At 36.9% G+C, this 21240-nt stretch overlaps 1 protein-coding gene across 7 annotated transcripts in view; it reads right to left on the bottom strand.

Moving 5' to 3' along the window:
- Positions 1-442: 442 nt before the first annotated feature.
- Positions 443-21240, bottom strand: part of GCFC2 (GC-rich sequence DNA-binding factor 2) — a 49164-nt gene continuing 28366 nt past the window's right edge. For 4 of the 7 annotated variants that reach the window (XR_013402431.1, XM_015112563.3, XM_077958614.1 and 1 more), the window contains 6 exons: positions 16184-16305; positions 9424-9500; positions 7956-8022; positions 6161-6307; positions 1966-2090; positions 458-807 (listed from right to left, as the gene is read on the bottom strand). Coding sequence is in view for 4 of the 7 variants with exons in the window: in XM_015112563.3 (XP_014968049.3) it covers positions 690-807; positions 1966-2090; positions 6161-6307; positions 7956-8022; positions 9424-9500; positions 16184-16305 (656 nt within the window). In the remaining 3 variants the exon portion in view is untranslated. 7 annotated transcript variants of the gene reach the window in all.

Below are 21240 nucleotides of genomic sequence, written 5' to 3'. Positions count from 1 at the left end.
AAAAGATGGATATTTCAGAAATAATTACAAATGGCCAAAACAAGTATGTTTACTAATAGCCAAAACAAAATAAGCTATTAAAATAAGATTATTTTTACCTTTCAAATTTTCAATGCATTTTTAAAAAAGGATAATAACTACGCTGGTAGGGATTCACTGGCACTCACTTACACTTGTGTTGGTACATTAAATTGTTACAGATTATTCTAAAGGACAATTTGACAATCAGCAAATGCCTTAATCATTTAATACTCAGCAAATAATTGACTCCAACTGAGATTTTCATATTGACTTATTTTTAAATAAATGTAGTTAAAGAGAACTAAAAGATATTACTGTGGTTCAGGACAGAAGACTCACTAGCATGCTCACTTAAGCCAAAACCTTTGGCAAGGTTTCTCCAGTTCCCCTCTTAAGAAAACTGAAAGACCAGCCAAAAGAATCAAAGGGAAACACATTGAGCTCTTAAAGCTCCACTGCATTTAATTCCTTAGAACACCACAGAATCGTGGCAGCTTTTCATTATGCCAGAAGGTAGAGCATGGGGGGAATAGAGGTGGAGTCTTGCTTTTTTGCAAATCCTACCTTCTCTTACAGGGAATAAAGAAGACAGAGGCACCAGCTTCTTCTCAAGCAAAGGAACTGAGTGTAACTATATTAAAATTTTAGGATTTTCCTATAAAGTTTATTCAATCTTTTTTAATTAGTGATTTAAGATGGTCTAGGTGATGCTCTCCTATGAAGGATTCTGCTTGATTCAAAGCTTTTATTTTCACCAAAATAAGAATTATTTCTTCGACTTTATCCCTGAAAAACAAAACAAAACAAATTTCTCCCTTTAGAAATGCAATGTATGAGGGAACAGCAGTCAGTTCAGAACCTGATCATCAGTTGTTAATCTAAAACAAAAGCTTTATCTTAAGCTAGTATCTAAAAGTAGCATAAAACACAGAGAGATGCTGCCATCTCCACTTAATTATAAAGTTCAAATACAGACCATTAGTGGATGTATTCTGGCAAATTTCAATGTGAATTACTGTAAAAAGTAGAAAAACATACAGTAAGTCTATCAGAAATTTTAGTAGTGCTGTGCTGCTATCAGCTTGTATGAGACATTGTGGTGGAAGCAATGCTGGGAGTATATTCACACATCATGACATTAGCAAATAATACAAATCTGAGTCTTTTTTTTTTTTTTTTTAAAGGGACTTGGTCTTGCTCTGTTGGCCAGACTGGAGTACAGTGGCACAATCATAGCTCACTGCAGCTTCAATCTCTCAGGCTCAAGCAATCTTCCCACTTCTGCATCCTCAGTAGCTGGGACTCAGGCACATGCCACCATGTTAATTTTTAAATTTTCTGTTCTAGAGACAGAGTCTTGCTATGTTTCCCAGGCTATTCTCAAACTTCAGGGCTCAAGTGATCCTCCTGCCTCAGCCTCCCAAAGTGCTGACATTACAGGCGTGAGCCACCGTGCCGGTTAAATCTGGGCTTAAAAAAATTTTTTGGAGAGGGAGTTAACAGGAATACCACTGTAATTAAGCCCCCAAACATCTGGTACTGTGAATGAAACATTCAGAACAGAGAGCTAGCTACTGCTGGATAAATACCGAGCTGCAGACCTGTACTTAACAACCGTTGAGTCTCTAAAAATGGCCAGGAAAATTAAAAACATATTTAAAAAGTGTGTAATAAAAGGGTTTTGATTTATAGTTTTAATTCTATATTCCCCTGTGCTATAGTTTTTTGAATGTGCTTAATTTGGGAGAGATTTACATTTTAAAATATGAATATGCATAAGCTATCCCAAAGGTAACCATAAAAATATCTACTAACTCTACAGTATCACAAAGTTTTAACAAATTTTTAGAAGTACAGTAAAAATACAGATCTTTCTAAAAATGGCTGAGAGCATACAGAATCCTTGAACTATGTTTACAGAAGTGAAAACAAAATATGCATCACCTGAATTCACTTCTAGATAATTTTTGTGCAGACTGCAATAAAAACTGAATGAAGTTTTCCAGCTGTGGAATAGATGTCCTCGTGGCAGAATTTTCAAACCATTTTTCTGGTAGACATGCTGCTACCTGTTAATCAAAACACATGGCTGGTTTACAATGACAGTATCTAAGAACCCTTGCTAACATAATCTCATAGTGATACTGTAAGCTGAGTATCATTCTCCCCATTTGATAGTTTATGGTTTAAATAAAAATTTGTAAAGATGTCCCTTTGTGTCAAAGGCTACACATATTTTGGAAATTCATTCTTTAATCCTAAGAACTTAAAATACGCTACTCTCTATGAACACTCCCTAGTAGTACTAATAATTCTTTCTATGTTCTTGTATTTGTGAGTCATTAAATCTGTACAAAACATAATTTACACTTACAAACCAGAAATGGCTAGACACAAAATATTTGGTCAATACAACTCGTAATACATATATTCACTATTATTTTATAAAGAAATTGGGTGTCCTAGCATATGATCTATATAAATTTCAGTTAAGAAATCAAATGGGTGATTCTAAGATATATAGAATGAAAGATAAATTATGTTTTTATCTTCCAGTTAATCGTAAAGCAGCAGAATAAGTCAATGTACATGCATTCAATTTTTCTTTTGGAAATGGAAATTACATTTTATCACTGTCATTCTAAGAGTAATACAAGATTTTGAGAAAAATTTTGGTAAAAACAGAAAAATGTTAGAAAAAATTTAAAAAGAGAAAAAAAAAAACTTCCTCATAGAGGAAACAAGGGAAAAAAAGGGAGGGAAAGGGGAGAAAGGAAAGAACTTGATACTGTTCCCGGAGAGAACAAAGTCTGGCTGCCTGTTCTTGAGGTCCAAAAACGAGATGCAGGCAATTGGGAAAGAAGGGAGTTTATTTCTGCCACCAGTTACAGGGAGGTCAGAGTAACTCACCAGACCAACTCAAAGTTGTAAGGTTTTTTCTAGTGCTTGTATATATTTAAAGCTCCGTGCTACGTGTGGGATTGGAACTGGGGGTTTGCATTCAGTCTTTATCTCATCTTTGGCTAGGGACTAGGGTCCGGAAAGCTTTCTCTAGAGTCTTGGAAAGTTTCTTAATCTTATGACAGAATGAGGTGTATGTGTAAGAATGCTTTTGCTATTCTATCAGAGTTTAGGGTCTGAGAAAAACCCAGGCGGGTTCTTAATGGGTTGGTTTCTGCATTCTAGTTCTTGTACTCAGGTACCAGATTCTCCAGTTTTAATGTTTAGCTTATACTTTCATTAAAGTTATAGTAACGGGTTCGTGGAAACTGACTGTTCTGTTTGCTAATGGAAACCTGGCCTGCCACAGTATCACGCTATTCAAAGAAATTCCTAGATAATCATACAGATTATGGTACAGTTGGTAACATCAAGATCAATATTTATAGAAAGCAGAGAGTTGGGGAAAAAATTAAAATGCACCCTATATATTATACAGTATATTAAATAAAGGTTCTGGAATGCACTCTAAGATTGGTCAGCATTTAAAACATGGTTGAGGCAAAAGACTTATTCTACTCCTTAATCACCTGTTTCAACTATTCAGGAAAAACAGAGAAACACTGACTGCCTAAGGCAGAAGATCCCACAAGTTTTGTTAGGTAAACTATCTCTTTTTAAAAGTTTTAAAACCAGCCTTTACTATTGAAAGTCATTTGCACTTGTTTTCCCCTTGTTTTGTGTCACAAGTCTCAATAAAATTCTCATTTAACCATGGAGCTTTTCCATTAATGATCCCAGCACTAAAAGTCTATTTTCTTGGCCTGGTTTTCTAGCCATATGCTGTGGAGAGAATACTGTGTAAATATATTTCCTCTTCTCCACTTCATAACAGTGGTCAAAGGGGACTAAACTAAACCTGAACATAAAATGGATGATGATTTAAATTTTTAATATACAATGCTTAAAACTGTATGATACAAAAATTATAGCCAAAACCATCATGGTTGGCTAATAATTGGTATATAGTTTTATGGCAGGCTAGGTTTCCATTAGCAACCAGATGAATCAGTTTCCACTAACCCTTTTCTATAATTTTGACAAATGTGTAAGTTAAACATTAAAGAACTAGAGAAACTGGTGCCTGAGTACAAGAACTGGAATGCGAAAACAAACCCATTAAGACTCCACCTGGGTTTTCCCAGACCCTAAAGTCTGATCAAATAATAAGAGTGTTCTTACACATATTCCTCGTACCAGGGCTCACTTAAGATTAAAAAACTTCCCAAGAGTCTAGAGAAAGCTTTCCAGACCCTAGTTAGATTAGATAGAGACTGAATGAAACACTCTCCCTTGTAGGTGCACTCTCCCACATAGCATGGAGCTTAGAATGCATATAAGTGCTGGGGGGGAAAAAATTGTAACTTTTAGTTGGTCTGGTGAGTTACTACAACCTTTTCCCTGTAACTGGTTGCAAAAATAAGCTCCTTTCTTTCCCAGTCTGTCTGCATCTTGCTATTGGACTGTGAGAACAAGCAGCCGGACCCAATTCTATCTGGGAACAGTTTAGTGTGTGTGTTTTTAAATCACATTATAAAATAATTATTTTCCCATATCCTTAAAAATTCTTCAAAAACATAACTTTTGCGAACCCAAAAGTATCTGAGACAGGTTCTGAGATTTATTTTCCTTTTACATTTTTATCTTATGAGAACACCATCATGTTTTCAGAGATATTTAGGTGTTTCCAGCTATTTTCTATTATAAGTAATGCTATAACAATATTCTTTGTACTTAACATCTATATGTGCATCTCTAATTTTTGACTTAACTTAGTTTGGCTAAGTCAAAGAATATAAGCTTTAAAAGTTTTGTACCCATCATGCCAAAATATTCTCCAAAAGAGCTGTATCCCTCCTTCCATCAGTGCAGGAGACTGTTTTCCAGAACCACTGCACTGCATACTCTAGGTGAATGGTGCCCCTGCAATGATGGAACTGTTGTTTTCCTGTGTTTATGATAACACTGGAAAATATAAGTAAAACAACAACAGCAAAAAAAATGTTTGCCAATACAACTGGTCAAGAAAATATCCTTCCTATAAATAATTTCCATTTCTCTGATTATTAGTATTATTGATTATTTTTCACATATTTTAAGGTTAATTTTACGTTTCCTTTTAGGTGACTTGACTGTTGCACGTGTTTTGGCCATTTTTAGTCAGAACATTTGAATTATTTCCTAATTTGTAAAGAGCTTTTTTATTTAATGTGAATATTAATCCTTGTTATATATTAACAACTTTTTATTTCCTAGATTCTTAACTTCTCTTTTTAACTTTCTATTACAGAAAATTTCAAACATAAACAGCAGTAGAAAGAATAGTATAGTGAGCCCAATGAACACATTCCCCAGTTTTAATAATGATCAAATAATCTCAACACCTTTTTGATCCACTGAAGTTTTATAACATTTTTTCAAATCTATTACTTTTTCTCATTTCCTTGGCCTTTAAGTTTAGAAGGAAATCTTTTACTCTCAAGTACAGTTATTTACCATTTTAGTATATTTTATAGTTTCATTTTTACATTTTTAAAAATTTTACCTGAAACTTTTTTGGTATATAGTGAGAGGTGAGGATTTAATATTCTTTTTGTAAACAGCCAGCCATCTAGTATCATTTATTAAGTACTTTTTCCTTTTTCTACTGGTGATATTTCAAACCAGTATACTATCTCTTAAATACAGAAGGGCTATTCTGGATTCCTAGTTTGTTAAATTCATTTGTCAATATTTTTTTTTTTTTTTTTTTTGAGATGGAGTTTTGCTCGTCACCCAGGCTGGAGTGCAATGGCGACTCACCGCAACCTTCCGCCCCCTGGGTTCAAGCGATTCTGTCTCAGGCTCCCAAGTAGCTGGGATTACAGGTGTTAGCCACCACACCTGGCTAATTTTTGTATTTTTAGTAGAGACGGAGTTTCACCATGTTGGTCAGGCTGGTCTCAAACTCCTGACCTCAGGTGATCCACCTGCCTTGGCCTCCCAAAGTGCTAGGGTTACAGGCATGAGCCACTGTGCCCAGTCCATTTCTCTATTTTTATATGAGTACCACACATTTAATTATTTTGTTAAATAGTAGATTTTAATAGCTAAATTTTTTAGAAATGATAAAATTAGAATCAGTTTCTTCACAACTTACCTGGTTGCACTTTTTAACCACATCTGGCCCAGGTGTGGCATTGAGAAGAGCTATAATAAGGTAACGATTTAACAGCTTCCCTAGTCCTAGTTCTTGCAAGGTGTCATCTGTAAGGAGTCCATTCCAAAGAAGAATATTGTGGAAGAGCTAAAATAAAGTATCAAGTAAATATGTACCTTTTCTCCAAAGAGAAACTGTAATAGTCTCTAACAAAAATAAAGAGTTGATCAAACTAAAATTCTCACTACAATTGCCCTGTTGGAACTGTCAATTTTAGAATACAATATCTCTGAACAAATACTTCATTCTTTCCAAACTCCATGTATTTGCTCATCTTATCTTCATTTTCTAGGATAACCATCCCCAAATCTGTCTCAAATAACTTCACTAGAGCCTTTCCAGATCAATAATCTTCCTTCCCAATCCATTTTCTCTCAAAGCCGAGGACCACTGAATATAAGACCACAGGACCATGTGATTAATAAAGAACCAGTGTCAAAACTAGGGCTGCTATTACCAACATGTGACCTTGAGAAGGCAATCAATGCTGAGAGCTTCATTCCTCTGATACATAAAGATTAATAATCACCTGTGAATTTGAAGATAACTTGGATTAAGTAACCATAATAAATTGTAATAAAATATTGGTGGCCCTTTCCCTTTACTAAATTCAGATCTTTCTGTGAATTTTAAGGTGTTTCTTTCTTTCTAGTACTATATTCACCACTCTATTGTTTTACTAAAATGTAATGCTTTTGCACATTTTATCTCATTGTTGATGAATTGTTCCCTCTTCCCAGAAAGCCTTTTCCCTAATTCAACCACATGATAAATATTAATTCACACTATTAAAACTACTCTTGCTGAGGTCACCTATATCCTTCTAATTGTCAAATCCAATAAGTAGTTTCAGTCTTTCTCTTAATTCTCTTTGGTGGGCATTTAACACTCTTTTCTTCATTGTTGAAAATCTTCCATTTAGCTTCCTTAAGGCCATTCTCTTGTGATCATCCTAAGGCTCATAACTGATTCTACAGTTTCCTTGAAGCCTCCATGTTCTCCTCTTCCGTTAGTATTTCCCGAGGTTCTGTCCTTAGCCTACTTCTCATGCTTCATCCAGTCTCCTTAGAGCTTGTCATTCATGACCATGGTTCCAAATATTGCCTACAGGTAGTGGACTCCTAAATCTCCAGCTCAGATTTGTCTCCTGAAATTCAGACTCAAGTATCCAACTACCTCCTAGACCTTTGTATCTCTATTTGTTCCAAATATACCTTCATTATGTCCAAAATAGATCTTATCTTCTCTCGATCAGTTATCGAGTCCTTTCAATGCTTCCTCCTAAACATTGTTTGAACCTTCTTCTCCTTCCCATCCCTACTGCCACTAACTTAGCAATAATTTTAAGGCCAGGGGTTGGCCAACTATAGCTTGTGGGTTAAATCTATCCTGTCGCCTGTTTTTGTAGGGTCCATGAGCTAAGAATGGTTTTAACATTTTTCAAGGACATTTTAAAACTGTTTTTAAACAAAATATTTTGTACCATGAGAAAATTACATAACATTCAAATTTCAGCGTTCATAAGTTTTATTCAAACATAGCCATGTTCATTTGTTTATGTACTATGACTGTTTTTGTGCTATGGTGGCAGAATTGAGTAATTAGACAGAGACCATGTGAACCACAAAGCCTAAAATACTATCTAATTCTTACCGAAGAAGTTTGTTGTTCTTTGTTCTATAGTAAACAGGATTTTTACAAAATTTGTCTTTTCATTTTTGCAGTTTTTGCTCACCTTTAGGCCTGACCAGAACTGTCTTTCTTGGAACTTTGAATGAGGTGATGTTTTGTTTTCTACAGCACTAATTAGAAGCAAAAGAAGGAGAAAAGGAGAAAATGCAAAGAACTATTAGCCTTTCAGAACCAGAGTTTGAGATCAGACTTTCTTTTAAATCAACCAAACTAAGCCTTAATGGAATATAAACAGAGATTGTCTGATGAGATCCATTGGAATTACAAATGTATGCATACTCTGACCCAATGATCTCATTTCTGAGAATGCCTCTTGTAGATATACATGCACAAGTATGGAATATGTCTATAAGATTGTTTCCAACATCAGTGATGACAGTAGTTCACCAGTCACATGACCATCATAGGACATCTAAATGATGGCAAACGTTACAGCTTAAAAAAGAATGAGGAAGCTGTTTATATGATGGATGACACGTATAGAAAGATCTCAAGAGGTACTAAGTGAAAAAAAGGTACAAAACAGATTACAACTTTTTGAGTATACTTCCTTTGCTGTAGAAAGGAGGGTAACATAAGATTATAGCTTATATAAGTACTTCTGTTTGCATGAAGAAAGTCTTGAAAGATAAAAATTACTCAGTGTGATTATTAATGCATGCACATATGTGAGTAGAAGGAGAAGGGCAAAAACTGAGTCAGGGGTGGGAGTAAAACTTTTCATTTTAATAAAAATTTTTTAGTAAAATAATATATACTTATTTATAAATAAATAATATACCACATTCGTACATCTGAACCATGTGAATGCATTACCTATCTAAAACATTATAAAGCAAAGTTTACCAGGGCAGAATTTTTACATGTAGACATCTCATGACTCAAAATGAATCAGAAAGCTTTGAGGTTCCTTTCTTCCCCCTCCAAAAAGCTCCTTCATCCTGTCAGTACTCACTGGATTGCTACAGCTCATGTATCATTATAACTGATGTCTTCTTAGCAAAGTTATGATCACACATCAAATACTACTTGTTTTATAATTTAAAGTGACTGCAGAATTTACAGGTGCAGTTTCTGGTTCCTCAGTGTTGTGCTTCCTCTGTGCTAGGCACTGTTGTGTTCTGAGCACCCTCTCCATCTCCCTAATATCCTGTGAGGTAGGCACTAATTTTATCCTAATTTTATAGATGAGAAAACAGGTGTGTAAAAATATCTACTAACAGTGGACTTGTGTTCTTTACCACTCTATATCACCTGCTATGTTCCTAGGATATGTGTAAAACTAAAACCAAAACCCAAACCAACCAAACAAAAATACATCTAAGCACCAAGCATAAAGCACAGCATAAAGTAGGTCACTGAGAAATATTTGTTGAAATCTCAATTTGCATCCTCATAGAGTATGTGTACACGTTTTGAAAACACTATAGTTTCTTTTGCCTTGCATTCTTAAACAAATCTGCACTCTATGATCGGCTATTTCAAATAATCTAGAAATTAACAGCTCTTACCTCTTTGGATACAGAGGAATAAAAACATCATCTTCTACTGCCTTCTTCATTCTTGAAACAATGGATTTAAGTAAATCCTATTATTACAAATTTGAAAAGTATCAGTAGAAGACAGAAATGTATTTACCAAAAAAAAAAAGTAATTTTAACAGCAGTACAAATTTGTCCACACTCACAGAAGCAGCTGTTAAAATAACTATCAATTGGGTACAAACAAAACCTTATTTATCCATGTTGCTACATATGGGTATAGTTGGATCATTTTCATTGCTATATAGTATTTTGTTGCATGAATACTACTGATGGAACACTTAGGTGATTTCTGGTTTGGTGGCTATTATAAATAATGCTGCCACAAAAATTCTTGTACATGTCATTTAGTACACATCATACATCTCTAATGGGTATATACATAGAGAGAGAATTGCTGGAGTATAGTTCATGTCCATACATTCAACGATGTACAAAAAAACCAAACTCTTTCTAGAATAGTGGCATCCCATTACTGCCTGCAGTATAAAAGAAATCCTGTTTCTCTACATACTTAAAATAATTGGCATTTTCTTGTTTCTTAATGTTTGCAATTGTAGTGGGTATAAAGTCATATTTCATTGTGTTGTTTTAATTCTCATTTAATTATCACTGAGTAATGTGCTGTTGGGTATCTTTTCAAGCCCTTTTGCAAAGTACCTAATTAAGCTGCTTGCCAACATTGCTTTTTTTTTTTGTATTAGGTTCTGTCTTTTTATTATTGATTTGTGCAAGTCTTCTACATACTCCAGCTGTGGGTCCTTTGTTGGTTTGTCTTGTGTCCTGTGATGCAGAAAATCCACTTAGGGAAATCCATTTTGTTTGTATATAAAAAATTGGAAATAACCAAAATATTCAATCATAAGGAATTTTAAGGAGATGTTACATCCATCCAGTGAATCTACCATAAACTTTAGCTGAAGTTTATGATGACTACAGTAACAGACAACTATAAATATGTAATGAGATAACATTAAGCAGTAGTAGTATGCTAACTTACATGCCTATTAGGATTATAACTTTGAAAAAAGAGCCTGGATGAAAATATCCTACAATGAATGGTATTAGTCCTTGTACTAGGGTAAAAGATAATGAGTGTTTATTTTTTTCATGTATTAGCAATGTTTCTATAATGATATTCTTAAAAAAGTATTCATATTTGAAAAATGAAAATGGCATACTATACACCAGAGTAAAAGTTTTTTAAGTCAATGACAATGTATACAGCACAAATTCAGCTGTCACATACTGTATACTAACTGAATTATCCATAAATGTAGAATTCAATCAAATATATTTTTCATAAATAGCATAATGAACTGAAGTCGTTTCTCTTTCCACTCAATTATCTGTAACATATTCCTCAAGTGGCCATATATCAACATTTATTTAATGCTAAAAATTAAAACTCCAGTTGTATTTTACTCCATTCCTTAAACATTCTGAACTCTGTTAAAAGAAAAAAGAGCATTTTCCAGACAATATCTCCAAAAAATAGCATTTGAGTTTATGTAACTTACTGAGTTAGGTGTTCATGCTAGAAAAAAAGCTGCTTTGATTTTTTTCATTTAATTTTAATAATTTTGAATGCCAGCCTTGAGAAATATTTCCATATTGTTTAAATTTTGTTTCTTAAAATAGTTCTATTGAAAATGAACTATAAATAAAGGACATTATTGAATCAACTGGCAAAAGCGGAATATGGATGGTAGATTGTTGATAAATTTGCTGAAACTGCTAACTACTCTGGTTATATAACATAATATCTTTGTCTTAACAAATATGCACCTTATTCTCAGTAATCAGGACAAAAAATATTGTATGTATATATTTAAAGTGGAAGGGCTAATGATAAAGCCAATGGGGCAAAATATTAATGACAAGTAAATCTGGGTAAAGTGAATATGGAAATACTACTCTTATTCATGAAAGTTTTCTTTCAAAGTATTAATATTTCCAAATAAATTATTTAAAACAAAACATAAATTTGCTGGCCGGGTGCGGTGGCTCACGCCTGTAATCCCAGCACTTTGGGAGGCTGAGGTGGGTGGGTCACTTGAGGCCAGGAATTTGAGACCAGCCTGGCCAACATGGCAAAACATTGTCTCTACTAAAAATAGAAAAAATTAGCCAGGAATGGTGGCACATGCTCGTAATCCCAGCTGCTTAGGAGGCTGAGGCACGAAAATCACTTGAACCCAGGAGGCGGAGGTTGCAGTGAGCGGAGATTGCACCACTGCACTCCAGCCTGGGTGACGAGAGTGAGGTTCCATCTTAAAAAAAACCCCAAAAAACAGAAAAACAAACAAACAAAAAACTCCACATAAATTCACAGAAAACCGTGAGCTATTAACTTTTCTAACTATTAAATAACATCATTTATTTGGTGGAAAATAAGGTTCTCCAAACAGTTTTAACAAGCATTCTGAATCACACGTTCAGACTCACATACAACCCTTTGTATAAATATACTTTAAAACAGCTTTAAAGAGGCACTTGTGTGACGCCCGTGGTTTTTATGCTGCTCTGTATATCCATGGAGGTAATCCCAGGATGGTCTGGACAGATGTTGGGGTGGTCAGGGAAGAATAAGGGCAGGTGCTCAGAACAGCAGGAGCAGTTTTACTTCTGTGTGTGTGTTTGCATATTGGATTGTGTAAGATTTAATTGAAATAGGTTCTGTTTATAAAAAACAAAAAATGAGTCTGAAAACCACCAATCTATCTGAACACCCAAGTGATGCTTAGACTTATTTTCATATTTCTACTAAATGGTTCATCAACCATGTCTAAAACCATTTGCTGACAGGGAATCATTATCTCCTGAGGCTGCCCATAACTTTGGACTATTAGATTTCAGTTAACAGTGAGAGTTAATAAACTTTTCCCTCCTACAGTTTCCACTCCTTGGTCTTGGTTTACTTCTTGGGATCGTGCAGAATAGCTCTAGCCCCACTTCCACAAGACAATTCTCTAGATTTTAAGATTAATATCATACTTTTTTTTTTTTTAACATCTTTTCTTTCCCATACCATCTTAAGACACTCTCCACTGAATAAGCTTACACCAAGAATTAAGTGCAATATTCCCAGGAAGGTCTAATCTGTGGGTATCATCACCAAATATGCCATTCTTACTCAAAATAGCACACACATACTAGGATAAATTCCCATTTACCTGTTTTTCTGTTACTCAAGTGACACTGCTGACTCACACTGGGTTTACTGTTGATTATAATCTGTCTTACCTATGCTGCTTCAAAACTGTGTCTCTCCCATCTTTTACTTATACAGTTGAATTTGTAACCACAAGGGTGCACATGCCATTTATTTTATCACAATTTCTTGAGTCAGTCCATTTTCTACAATCTTTTGAAATCTCCTTGGATTCTAATTCTACCATCCACAAGTCTTACAGAATTCCTAGCTTTTTATCACTGACACATTTCATTAGTATGTATTTTACCACTTTATCCAGTTCAATAAAAATATTGAACAGAGCAAAGCTGAGAAGATACCTAAAACTAGCAGACTCTCCATAGGTAGTCAATGCCCTACTGGTCATTATTGTTTTAGGTATATGTAAGCTTACATTTCCCCTATTAATCCCTAACAACAAACATAATACATTAAATTTGCTTCAATAAATAATGTTAAGTATCTTTGGGAATCCTATCAATGATAGGTTATAGTAATTACTGCTTTTTAAATTTAAGTATTCATAATCTACTTCTATAATAATTTACTTTAGATTTTTAGTCAGAATCAAAATTATTATTACCAGGCATTAGCTTACAGCATTTGCTTCTAACTTTGAAAACAGAAACTATGTTGTCTGACTCAATTTCTGTTCTTGAACCTGTCTCATTCTCTTCCATCACTGAAGAAATAGAGTGATCCCACTGGTGAACTGTCTTAGCAACCTGGGGCATTATGTAGTGTAAGTGATCCTCTACCAAATGCCATTTTGCCATCCCTAGGGAATACCTGACAATGTGCAATGACATTTTTGGTTGTGAAGCCCGGGAGTACTACTGGCACCTAGTGGCACAAGCCAGGGATGCTGCTAAGCATACTACAGTGCACAGGACAGACCCTTACAACAAAAAATTATCTGTTCCAAATGCCAATGTAGTGCTGAGACTGAAAACCCTGATGTAATCTATTCTCCTGCTTATGCAAACAACCCATTTTCTACATTCATAGCAGAGGAGTTTCAGAATAAAAACATCCATTATAAAAACTTCATGAGTGCGCCTATAATCCCAGCACTTTGGGAGGCCAAGGTGGGTGGATCACAAGGTCAGGAAAAGAGACCATCCTGGCTAACACAGGGAAAACCCCGTCTCTACTAAAAATACAAAAAAATAGCTGGGCGTGGTGGTGGGTGCCTGTAGTCTCAGCTACTCGGGAGGCTGAGGCAGGAGAATCGCTTGAACCCAGAAGGCGGAGGTTGCAGTGAGCCAAGATCCCACCACTGCACTCCAGCCTGGGTGACAGAGCAAGACTCCGTCTCAAACAAAAACAGAAAAAAAAAAAAAGACTTCGTGAGTGAATCCATAATACTGCTGAAAAGCTTCAGTGATCACAAAGAGCCAGGTCTACCACTTAGTACTCAAGATTTTACAAATGATTTAACCCTTCTGGGCCCCAGCTTCATCTGTAAAAACTCAATGAAAATAAATACATTTCACAGGGTGATGAGGATCAAATGAGACAATGTGCAAGTATTTAATAAACAGTAAAGCATAATGATTTATATTTAGGCTGTAACTCAACAATCCTACACGGAAAGCAAATACAGGATTATATATCTGCTTCTTTGTAGCTTTTAACTACTAATCTTCTATGCGGCATATCAACATAGAATAAATCTACACCTTCTTTGAATACAAATACCATCTCTCTGTACGTCTTCTTTCAAATTAAATATCTCTAATTCCTGCAACAGTTTCCATCTATTTTACCTGAGTTTTTATCCTATTGGAGGTAAGTAAAAAATGCCTTTCTATCTGTTGCCACATGTTGAAATCCTATTCTTTCTCTCAAGCCACAGCTCAAATGCTACCCCTAAGATAAACTATTTCCTTATCCCCACTGCTCTCTCCTGTCTCCTCCTGAAGACATAGTACTTTATCCATGCTGCTCATGGGGAGGGAATGTGGTCAGTGAGACAAACTGGGCTTTAGAAGCAGACTATCCAAGTTCAAATCCTAGTTCTCATTCATGGTAGCACTGTGAAAACTAGTTTTAAAGATTCATTTTCTTCATCTATAAAACGAGGCTATCATCTTCTTAAGAGACAGGGTTTTGCTGTTGCCCAGGCTGCAGGGTGGTGGCACAATCATGGCTCAATGCAGCTTCAACTCCTGGGCTCAAGGGGGAGCCCAGCTAATTTTTATTTTTTTGGTAGAGATGGATCTTGCTATGATGCCCAGGCTGGTCTTGAACTCTTGGCCTGAAGAGAACCTCCTGCCTCAGTCTCCCAAAGGACTCAGATATACAGGTGTGAACCGCCATGCCTGGCGATCACCCATTTTTTTAATATGGCTGCTGGGATTAAGATGACAGGTACAAGACCTTACAGAGTGCCTAGTACACAACTGGAATTAAGTAAGTTTTATTATCTTCCCTACTTCTCCTTCTCATTTCCTGTTTTAAATTACATTTTATGTGCATCTTATTTTCTCTGAGATTACATGCTTCTTGAAGGCAGAATTAGGCTGGTATCCCTTTCCTCCCTTTCATTTCTTATAGCTTTCCTCCTTTGTAATCACAATTCCAAGGGCTAAAACTTAATGGTGCTCATAATATGAATATGATATGCCTCCTTGCTTTTCAGCCACCTCTGTCACTCTACTCTGGGTGTTCTCCAGTCTGTCAATTTATCCTTAATTTCCTAAAGCTCAACCTAAAATTGGTTTACTCATAAAACTGCATGAATCTACAATCTCATCAACAAACAATAAAAAAAAATACTACAATGAAAGAGAAGATTCTCAGCATGATCATTCTAAAAAGTTCCTCAATACGTCTTATGTTCAGTGAATTCAATTCTAGATCACTGTAAGATCAAGATCTGTCCTACTGAACTTTGAATCCTTAAAGAGACTACTATTATTTGGCAGACTACAAATAACTAGTTACTATAATAAGTGTCAGTCTAATTTTGAAACCATTGTTCAAGCAAAGCCACAATGCCACTGGATTTCTGCCAAAGGATTTTTGCCAAAAGAACAAAGGTAGAGTGTTGTTGTCTTCCTTTAGAAGAAATGAATTTGCATTATTGGACTTATACCAGTTCATCTCTGCAGGGTCAGTGCATATTCATAATCCTCAAAGATGGCTGCCTGGGCCATGAGAACACAAATCAGATCACTGAACAGAGAAAAGTAAGCTAATAGGAATGAAAGTAATAATCTGGGTCTTTACAGGTATGTCTGTAATTTAAAATGATTACCACGTCTATCACAGTGTTCAGAAGTATCAAGGTATATTCTTTCATCTTATTAATATGAAGATAAAAAAATAGCCAAGTCCAGTTAAAAAAAATTTGTTTTCATCTCAGTGCAGTCTGAGTAAAAGTCTAGATTCTATAAATCAAAAATAAGTATGTTTTCCCCCAAACAGTTTTCTGATAATCACTCTGTATCTTTTATAAACCAGGAGCTGTAAGAAGATTATAATGATTTACAGATACATCATGGAGTTCACAACTCTAGAAATTATTACCTGTTTGCTTTTACTAACTTCATTTTCACAAATGGAATGTTCTTCAAGAATCACTCTGCAATGTGTTATTAAACTTGTTGTCTGTGAGGTTGACAAAGGATCCCAAAGGAATTCTACAAAGTCTGAAAAAAGTATTTCAGTGGTGAACAATTTATTTACTAGATTGTTTTGCTTCTTATATATAAATAATCAAGACCTTTAACAAACACTGCATCCCTCCTTATTCAGTTTAAGATCTATGGCAATTATTACCATCACATATTTGCATACATCCTCAATTTCCTTGTTTTTCTTGGGCTTTGTTAAACTCCTCCGGCCAAACTACAACTCTTTATAGTTAAGTTCACTTGTCACTGAGTCTCTGCCTGCAACCACGCAGATAAAAAGTGGCTGGGAAAAAAAAACCACATTAACTTGATACCCATACAACTCAAGTGAGCCTCTCTCTCTTTCTCTCTCTCTGTCTCTCAGGTCCATTCGCTCTCCCTCTCACCTAGATGATTAATTCATATCTTCTCCCTTCTCTGTTATCTCACTCTCAGTTGATGGACTTTTTCCTTCTAGTTGATTATTTCCTACTTTATTTTTTCTACCCCCTTGCTTTTTCTTTCAGCTAATTACTTCCTCATTTGCTAAGAAAATAGAAGCAATCAGAAAAGCAGCACTACAAAGCTCCTACCACAGCATCTACATACCTACCTGTGTCTGTGCCCATATGCTCTAACTTGTCTCCTATTCCTATGGATGAGGCACCCACACTCCCACCACGTCAGGTGAACTGTTTATTTTGTGGATGAGATCCCAAGACTTTTGGCTTAATCTAAGATCCTGTTCCCAGAACTCTGTCCTTCCACTTTGGTATTGACATCACTTGTACTAGATTTTTTCCATCACCCTACAAACAACTATTTATCTTGTATTAAAAATAATCCCCCTCGGTGTAAAGAGGCTGCCAAGATGGCCAATAGGAACAGCTCCAGTCTGCAGCTCCCAGCAAGATCAACGCAGAAGGCAGGTGATTTACAACTGAGGTACCCAGTTCATCTCACTGGGATTGGTTGGACAGTGGGTACAGCCCACAGAGGGTGAGCTGAAGCAAGGTGGGGTGTTGCCTCACCCGGAAGCGCAAGGGGTTGGGGAATTCTCTCCCCTACCTAAGGGATGCCATGAGACACTGTGCCGGGAAGAACAGTGCACTCCAGCCCAGATACTGCATTTTTCCCACGGTCTTCGCAACTGGCAGGCCAGGAGATTCCCTCCAGTGCCTACCGCACCACGGCCCTGGGTTTCGCGCACAAAACTGGGTGGCTGTTTGGGCAGACACCAAACTAGCTGCAGGCGTTTTGTTTTGTTTTGGTTTTTCTTTCATACCCCAGTGGCACCTGGAATGCCAGAGAAACAGAACCATTCACTACCCTGGAAAAGGGGCTGAAGACAGGGAGCCAAGTAGTGTGGCTTGGTGGGTCCCACCCCCACAAAGCCCAGCAAGCTAAGATCCACTGACTTGAAACTCTCGCTGACAGGAGTCTGAGCCCAACCTGGGATGTTCCAGCTTGGTGGGGGGAGGGGTGTCCACCATTGCTGAGGCTTTAGTAGCTGGTTTATGCCTCACAGTGTAAACAAAGCCCCCAGGAAGTTCGACCTGGGCAGAGCCCACCACAGCTCAGCAAGTTCGCTGCAGCCAGACTGCCTCTCTAGACTACTCCTCTCTGGGCAGGGCATCTCTGAAAAAAGGCAGCAGCCCCAGTCAGAGACTTAAGAGATAAAAACCCCCATCTTCCATGGACAGAGCACCTGGGGGAAGGGGTGGCTGTGGGTGCAGCTTCAGCTGACTTAAACGTCCTTGCCTAATAGTTCTGAAGAGAGCAGTGGTTCTCCCAGCATGGCGCTCGAGTTCTGATAAGGGACAGACTGCCTCCGCAAGTGGGTCCCTGACCTCCATTTATCCTGACTGGGAGATACCTCCCAGTAGGGGCCAACAGACACCTCATAGAGGAGAGCTCTGGCTGGCATCTGGCGGGTGCCCCTCTGGGACGAAGCTTCCAGAGGAAGGAACAGGCAGCAATCTTTGCTGTTCTGCAGCCTCTGCTAGTGATACCCAGGCAAACAGGGTCTGGAGTGGACCTCCAGCAAACTCCAGCAGACCTGCAGCAGAGAGGCCTGTTAGAAGCAAAACTAACAAACAGAAAGGAATAGTATCACCATCAACAAAAAGGACATACACTAAGAGACCCCATCTGAAGGTCACCATTATAAAAGACCAGAAGTAGATAAATCCACAAAGATGGGGAGAAACCAGCGCAAAAAGGCTGAACATTCCAAAAACTAGAATGCCTGCTCTTCAAAGAATCACAAGTCGTCACCAGCAAGGGAACAAAACTGGATGGAGAATGAGTTGGACGAATTGACAGAAGCAGGCTTTAGAAGGTGGGTAATAAACTCCTCCGAGCTAAAGGAGCATGTTCTAACCCAATGGAAGGAAGTTAAGAACCTTGAAAAAAGGTTAAAGGTATTGCTAACTAAAATAGCCAGTTTAGAGAAGAATATAAATGACCTGATGAATCTGAAAAACACTGCAGGAGAATGTCATGAAGTATACACAGACATCAATAGCTGAATCGATCAAGTGGAAGACAGGATATCAGAGATTGAAGATCACCTCAGTGAAATAAAGCGAGAAGACAAGTTTAGAGAAAAAAAGAGTGAAAAGAAACAAACAAAGCCTCCAAGAAATATGGGACTATGTGAAAAGACAAAATCTATGTTTGATTGGTATACCTGAAAGTGATGGGGAGAACTGAACCAAGTTGGAAAACACTCTTCAGGATATTATCCAGAAGAACTTCCCCAACCTAGCAAGGCAGGCCACCATTCAAATTCAGGAAATACAGAGACCACCACAAAGATACTCCTTGAGAAGAGCAACCCCAAGACACATAATTGTCAGATTCACCAAGGTTGAAAGGGAGGAAAAAATGTTAAGGGCAGCCAGAAAGAAAGGTCGGGTTACCTACAAATGGAAGCCCATCAGACTAACAGCGGATCTATCTGCAGAAACCCTACAAGCTACAAGAGACTGGGGGCCAATATTCAACATTCTTAAAGAAATGAATTTTCAATCCAGAATTTCATATCCAGCCAAACTAAGCTTCATAAGCAAAGGAAAAATAAAATCCTTTACAGACAAGCAAATGCTGAGAGATTTTGTCATTACCAGGCCTGCCTTACAAGAGCTCCTGAAGAAGGTACTAAACATGGAAAGGAACAACTGGTACCAGACACTGCAAAAACATACCGAATTGTAAAGACCATCAATGCTACGAAGAAACTGTATCAACTAATGGGCAAAATGACCAGCTAGCATCATAATGACAGGATCAAATTCACACATAACAATATTAACTTTAAATGTAAATGGTCTAAAAGCCCCAACTAAAAGACACAGACTGGCAAATTGGATAAAGTCAAGATCCATCAGTGTGCTATATTCAAGAGACCCATTTCACGTACAGAGACACACGCAGGCTCAAAATAAAGGGATGGAGGAATATTTACCAAGTAAATGGAAAGTAAAAAAAAAAAAAAAAAAAAAAAAAAAAAAAAAAAAAAAGCAGGGGTTGCGGTCCTAGTCTCTGATAAAACAGACTTTAAACCAACGAAGATCAAAAGAGACAAAAAAGGGTATTACATAATGGTGAAGGGATCAATGCAACAAGAGCTAACTATCCGAAATAAGTATGCACCCAATACAGGAGCACTCAGATCAGATTTATAAAGCAAGTTCTTAGAGACCTACAAAGAGACTTAGACTCCCACACATTAATAGTGGGAGACTTTAACATCCCACTGTCAATATTAGAGAGATCAACGAGACAGAAAATTAACAAAGATATCCAGGACTTGAGCTCAGCTCTGGACCAAGCAGACCTAATAGACATCTACAGAACTCTCCACCCGAAGTCAACAGAATATACATGTTTCTTAGCACTACATTGCACTTTTTATAAAATTGACCACATAAACACTCTTCAGCAAATGCAAAAGAATGAAAATCATAACAGTCTCTCAGACCACAGTGCAATCAAATTAGAACTCAAGATTAAGAAACTCACTCAAAACCACACAACTATATGGAAACTGAACAACCTGCTCCTGAATGACACTGGGTAAATAACGAAATGAAGGCAGAAATAAAGATGTTCTTTGAAACCAATGAGAACAAAGACACAATGTACCAGAATCTCTGGGACACATTTAAAGCAGTGTGTAGAGGGAAATTTACAGAACTAAATGCCCACAAGAGAAAGCAGGTAAGACCTAAAATCAACATCCTAACACCACAATTAAAAGAACTAGAGAAGCAAGAGGAAACAAACTCAAAAGTGAGCAGAAGACAACAAATAACTAAGATCAGAGAAGAACTGAAGGAGATAGAGACATGAAAAACCCTTCAAAAAAATCAATGAATCCAGGAGCTGGTTTTTTGAAAAGATCAACAAAATAGATATACCGCTAGCCAGACTAATAAAGAAAAAAAGAGAGAAGAATCAAATAGACGCAATAAAAAATGATAAAGGGGGTATCAACACCAATCCCACAGAAATACAAACTACCGTCAGAGAACACTATAAACACCTCTATGCAAATAAACTAGAAAATCTAGAAGAAATGGATAAATTCCTGGACACATACACACTCCCAAGACTAAACCAGGAAAAAGTCGAATCCTTGAATAGACCAATAACAAGTTCTGAAACTGAGCCAGTAATTAATAGCCTACCAACCGAAAAAAGTCCAGGACCAGACAATTCACAACTGACTTCTACCAGAGGTACAAAGAAGATCTTGTACCATCCCTTCTGAAACTATTCCAAACAACAGAAAAAGAGGGAATCCTCCCTAACTCATTTTATGATGCCAGCATCATCCTGACACCAAAGCCCGGCAGAGACACAACAAAAAAAGTGAATTTTAGACCAATATCCCTGATGAACATTGATGCAAAAATCCTCAATAAAATACAGGCAAACCGAATCCAGCAGCACATTAAAAAGCTT

This window comes from Macaca mulatta, chromosome 13, assembly GCF_049350105.2.
Source record: "Macaca mulatta isolate MMU2019108-1 chromosome 13, T2T-MMU8v2.0, whole genome shotgun sequence".
Classification (NCBI taxonomy): Eukaryota; Metazoa; Chordata; class Mammalia; order Primates; family Cercopithecidae; genus Macaca; species Macaca mulatta.
The sequence above is the reverse complement of the archived record's forward strand: the minus strand, read 5'-3'. Positions and strand labels throughout refer to the sequence as shown.